Source organism: Glossina fuscipes, unplaced genomic scaffold (assembly GCF_014805625.2).
Source record: "Glossina fuscipes isolate IAEA_lab_2018 unplaced genomic scaffold, Yale_Gfus_2 2, whole genome shotgun sequence".
Classification (NCBI taxonomy): domain Eukaryota; kingdom Metazoa; phylum Arthropoda; class Insecta; order Diptera; family Glossinidae; genus Glossina; species Glossina fuscipes.
Genome location: NW_023998416.1, coordinates 30,713,157 through 30,719,063, shown reverse-complemented (window position 1 = coordinate 30,719,063; position 5,907 = coordinate 30,713,157). Strand labels below are relative to the sequence as shown.

Below are 5,907 nucleotides of genomic sequence, written 5' to 3'. Positions count from 1 at the left end.
CAACAGTTAAGCGAGCCAATAATGCTGTTTTGGTACCAATTGAAAAGACGTTAAATCCTGAGGCTGTTATCTCCATCTCAAATAAAATGTCTCTAATTCCTGAGACTGTGACACCAATTACAAATAGTTTTTCGCCAAACCACGAAATGAGCATTAATCCTATTAATAGCTTCAAACCACCTCCCTCAGATCTCTGAACTTATTCATAAATTACATAGTTTTAAATCTTCTTCGAAACTGAACTCTATTATTACCTCTGCCACGCAAGAGCATTCTTAATCAGCGACTCTTCCGGTTCATACTCTAATTCTCGCTCTGTTAATAATGAAAATAATTCAACTCATAACTAATTAAACGATTGCATCCCTATCCATAATAAATCCAAACAGCTCGAACAATATCTCTATTGTAAAGATGTATTCGTGGCTTGTCTTTGCGAAACTTTTCTTAGGTGTCCTGATTCATTTTCTATTAAAAATTATAACGTGCTTAGATTTGATTGTATCTCTAACACACCTTATGGTGGTGGTGTGGAGTTCCTTATATCTAAAAAACTTTCATTCTCTTACAATTCTAGTTTTGCAAATTGTGAACCGTAGGCTGGAAAAACGTAAAGGCTGGAAGCAATTTTGGGAGAATGTCAATAGCGATATGTTTGTTTCAGATTTTTGGCGTATTGCAACAATTCTTGGAGGATTCACTTCCTCTTATTCCTCTCATACTCACAGGGCTCTTTAACGCTCGCTAGGTCTCCTGGTCAAATAATGCCCTCTGCATCTCTTGGTGAGGAACCTGATTTTAAGCATCGTGCTCTGATTTCTGCTGATTTGGGGGCAATCGAGAAGAAATGTTCAGTTTTTTCTGGACAATAGCGATGGCGTAACTCACTTTATGGTCTGTTTCGATATAGACTGTTGCGCGAACCGCCTATGCTTCGCTTATGCTCCTTTTTTATTCTATGCTATTTTATCTATCTATCAATAGACTATCAGTGTTGGCTGCGACAAAAAGGCTATTCGTAGACCATCGGTCAGTAATTTGTTAATCATTCAATAGAAAGTTAGTTCTCTTGCGGTTTAGTAGCTACTTCAACTGTTGACTTATTGCATATTACTATGCTTACGACGACGGACAAAAAGCACTTTCATAGGCAAGCGGAAAAACCAATTGAGTTTTAGACATAGATAGATAATTCGTGTCCCGTTAAAAAGATGGGAAAATGTTCAGCTAGTGCTGAACAATGTTTTGAATAAAATATTTTATTACCATTCTCTTGCAGTAGGGGCATTTTTCGCAAAGGAAACTGGGCTTTGTACACATAGCTCTACGAAATCTGTTGACAGTAATTACTTTTTCGATTTTTTTATTCGCCGTCAAAAAATGAGGCATTGTCCATTTGAAACTGACAATGTACGAATATTTTTGTAAACAAAATTGTAAATAAATAAATAAATAATTTATTTGAAAAAATAACTTATTATTTTTAGTTTTTAAAAACATTTCGTTGCTAAAGTACAAATATTAGAAGTCGCACAAAAGATTAAACCTTTAGTACAAGTCATTTTATGGCCTTTCATTTGACCCTGGGAATTCTTATAGCATACAAAATAGTTGTTTGTCGATGATTGATCCGCAATCTTGTCGCCTTCTTTGCAATAGTATTTATGTTTCTTAATATGGCCGACAGAACTAATTGGTTTATTAGTTGTACTTTCCATTAAAGCTGCCTGATGTTGTATAAACGATTCCTCGATGTTGCTATCGGGTAGTATGGTAGTCGAAGATAACGGATAGTTGAGATGTAATTGGTAAACATTAGATAAGTTTGGAGTCTTTGTACCTTGCTGTTGCTGTTTATGTTTCCTTTCTTTCCAGGCCATTAAAGCCTCCAATTCCATTTGTTCTTTTTCGTTGACTAAAAAGCCATCGGCGAAAGTCAATTCGGTTTTGCATTTCGTATAAGTTGGCTTATCGCAAATGCGAGTTTCCTTATTGAATGCCGTGTACGGGGGACAGGAGTACGATAACACTTTACTATCCTTCTTACTGCACACATAGTAGCGCGAGCAATCAGTAGAATTCGGCTGTCTAACCGTAGACGCGCAATTTATTATTTCTATTTGACTTAGCGATAAAGAGTTTTGCTCCATTAGCGGTAGCACAGATTTTTTAAAAACATTAAAACTTATAAAATTGCCTCCAACATTAACTAAATATGCGCCATCGTCGTGAAAATTGAACAAAACTGAAGACAAATCATTGTTCGGAATATTATGAAAAGATGGCATAGGACTCGAACTCATACTGGGTCTTGGCATATAAGGCATTTTGCTCGAACTAAAAACTGAATGTAAGGGTGTTTGCGGCGGATAGCTCTCTCCAGGTATTGAGTGGGTGGGTTTACGTTTACCGTAACTATATATTATGAAGGGTAGGTGATCGTTGTTCCCTCCTCCGTTAATGTTTTGTTGCAGTGAGTTGTTATCCACTTCGTTGCTGTCGTATTTTTGAGAATTCGGTTGAATGAGAATGTTTTGTGGATTGATGTCCGTTACAAAAGGCGAATTGTTTATATAGTACTCGGAAAAGTTCGGTTTCAAGTTGTGTGTAATTTGGTGATGACTGCTTGCAGGGAAAGAAGTGAGAAGTTGCTGCTGCTTCACCGTCTGAGGACGTGGAAGACTGCCGTAGCCGTTCGTAATTTGAAAATGCGCATTAATATTTTCATTATCTAGGTGTTGACTTGGAATGAAATAGTTTGTTATGGCAGAGGGGGTGTTGAGAAACTCGAAGGGTTTTGCAGTTGTCGCATAGGAAGAGCTAAGAAAGGGCGCGTCTGTAGAGGGCTCTGAATAGTCATTATTCTCATATTTCTGTTTATTTAGATTCGGCTGCGTATTGGCCACGTAATTCAACAAAGGCGGATAAACACCCTGGCCATAACTGTCGACATTATATTTGTCATCGAAATCGCTTCCACTAACTTGAATGGGTATGACATTGTTGTGTATTATAGTGGTTGGAGGCTTTCTATTATTATATCCATTGTTAGTTGGTCGTTTCGCTGAACTGAATATGTTTCCGTTGTTCGTCGCCAGAGCCTGATTGTTCCCATTCGGTAGAATAGCATGATAACTATTGGAGAAAGGACTGTCGCCTTTTTGTGAAGTGAAAGTAATTGGTGGCATTAGTAATGGATTGAAATAACTCGGATTCGATATAATTTTCGGCATATTTTGCGAAGCAATCATCTGCTTGGATAATTCTAAGACAGTTTTTAAAGTTTCCTTGGGAATTTTTGGTACGTTATCACTACTGTACTCTATAAATTGTTGTTGAATTGCTTCTTGACCGGCATGATAAGGCGAAGCTAACATTAAGATACCCTGTGGCCTCTGATTGTCTGCAAGATGAGTGTTAGGATAGCGTTCATCGTAACCGTTAAGACGATCGTAGCTTAAATAGTTTTTCAAAGCATTATTATGCATTACAAATCCCGTTATTGGTTTCAAATTTTTTAATCTCTCCTTTTCGTGCGTTCTATTAAACCATATCGTTTGAGGAGGACTTAAGTAAGGCGGTGCAGATAAAGCGTTAAATTCATTTTTGATATTAAAATGAGCTAAAAAAGCGTTTAGCTGGTCGGGCCTTAATTCCTCGCGCTGTGGATCAGTATGCTGATAGGGTTGTTTTAAGCCATCAACCAATTGCGACAAACGTTGTAAATACTTTAGCAAATTATGGTCGACGTTCGATTTCTTGTCGATATCTTCTACAGTCTCTTTTGCTTCCAAGCCTTTAACGGTCGTTTGATTTGTTGTTACCATTGAATTTTCAATGCTTTTCGTTTCCATAAAACCATCCAGTTCCATAAGTTTTTCGTTATCATTGCCACTACCACTGCCTTCATAGTTATCGTCTTCGCTATTTAAGTTCTGCGCTAAAACGATTTTTACCTCATCATCTTTATCATTTTCGTCTTTATATATAAAATCATTTTCCGTGTCGTCCGCTTCCAAATGATTTGCGATAACATAAATATCGGATTCATGTTTATTGTTTCTATTATGATATCTACTTGATCTCGTCTTCCCTTTATTCGTATCCTTAAGACATTCCCAATCGTTTGGCGGTACAACACAACTACGTAACTTATGCTCGTAGATAAGTCCTTGTTCACAGGACACTGGTATCCAGGCATAAGCAGTTGATGACAACTCTGTACATTTATAATAAATATCGCAAAAGGATTTATGCTCGCGTGTCTTTTCTGGACATGCTTTACCTAAATCAAGGTGAAGAAAGAGCAATCGGTGGATAAGTAACTAGAAGATAACATAACTTAACCTTTTGAACCTTCTGAAAAGCAAAACATTCCAAATAAAAGCAAAATTTGCAGACCAGGCATCTCTTAACCAGGAGCCGATTTTTATCATCAAGTAAACGCTAGAGTTTATAAAAATGACTTTTGAGATATTTGTCGTACCGCGCTGTTTGCTCGAGCATTGCCAGCGAATAAATTAAAACTGTTGTTAACGTCAAAAGTATTTTACAAAGTGTGAAAAAAAGAAAAATTAACCATGCTATGCATTCTCAGTTCAGGTTTAGTTTATGATATATAAAGTAGATCACTCGCATTTCCCTCTCCTCAAATTAATTAAGTGCTAAATATGAAAAAGTGAAGAACTGTATGTATAACCAACCATCTACCAAGTCGTGCATTCGAATTAGAGTCTTGAGCAAAGGTAAATGTTTTTATTTTCATTTTTTATTATTTGTCCACAAGCATAGAATTAAAGAATGAAGTTATGTCAGCTTCGTTATGCCGTTTGTATTAGCCAAAAATACGCATCGGAGGTTATATAAAATATACTCTTGAGACTAAGAGTTTGAATGCCCGCTTTTTTGATATTGAATTGACCGAGTGTTCTTCGCCCTTATCTTGAAACTGTTAAGACTGCAAAAGCTAAGATAGGAAGTTTAGCGTTTGCGCTCATTTGGTTTTAGAGTTTCAATGTGCCTCTGATGGCTCTGTCACTGGAAGCAAAGAATGCAGAATATATATATATATATGTATATATATATGGAATGGAATCATTTGAAAGCTCATCCCAAAGATGAGGATGACTTAATAACCCGCTAGCTAGCGGTTTTTACACATTCGCATACAGCAGCGGATATTAAAGATTTTATTCGTCGCTTGTATTACTTTTTCACTCGCAATTTCTATTTTTCTTTCTTTCATGTGTTCACCGGGCCTATGGCTATGTGTGTAACAAACCAAGCCTTTCAAAGTATTTGCATATGCTCTTAGTAAGACATCAGTTCATAAATTCGTAGGATGACATATGACAGAATCCATCTAATTGTTAGTTACAAACGAAACGAAATATGTCAACATTTTTTGACATTCCGGCCATTTGTCTACATGTGACTGTTGTTTTAGTGATGCCGTACATGAAATTTGGATTTTTTTATTGTTTTACAAAAACAAAAATAGCGCTTACCATCTATGCATAGGTGGTGGACGCCGGTATGTCATCCTACAAATTTACTGAGGGATGTGTTAAGTACGAGATTTTGACAGATAGACTAAGACGGCTTGCGAGGCTATTTCCTAGACGTCGTTGCTCTGACCGGATCCGTAAGGCAAAATACTAAATGGAAAGCTAGAGTTTAACAAATCTCTAACCTGACCTTAGGCTTTCTACCATAGTAAAACTTCGGATAAAAAGGCAGCTTTCAGAAGGAGCATATACAGCTTTCGCAGGTTAAGTTTAGAAATGGTATTGATCTGCCTTCAAGCTCAATTATTAACCGATTTAATTGAAAATTTCGAAATATTTTTAGCAATGACCAGCAAACGCATATACTATTTAAAAGTCGGTTAAGGAAGCACTGCATGTT

General features: G+C 36.7%; 1 protein-coding gene across 1 annotated transcript; it reads right to left on the bottom strand.

Moving 5' to 3' along the window:
- Positions 1–1,490: 1,490 nt before the first annotated feature.
- LOC119633582 lies at positions 1,491–4,523 on the bottom strand. The gene is made up of 2 exons (XM_038027197.1): positions 4,357–4,523; positions 1,491–4,285 (listed from the first exon to the last, which is right to left on the bottom strand). The coding sequence occupies exons 1-2, from the start codon at positions 4,406–4,408 to the stop codon at positions 1,491–1,493; spliced, it is 2,847 nt and encodes a 948-aa protein (XP_037883125.1). The 5' UTR covers positions 4,409–4,523.
- Between the last annotated feature and the right edge of the window lie 1,384 nt (positions 4,524–5,907).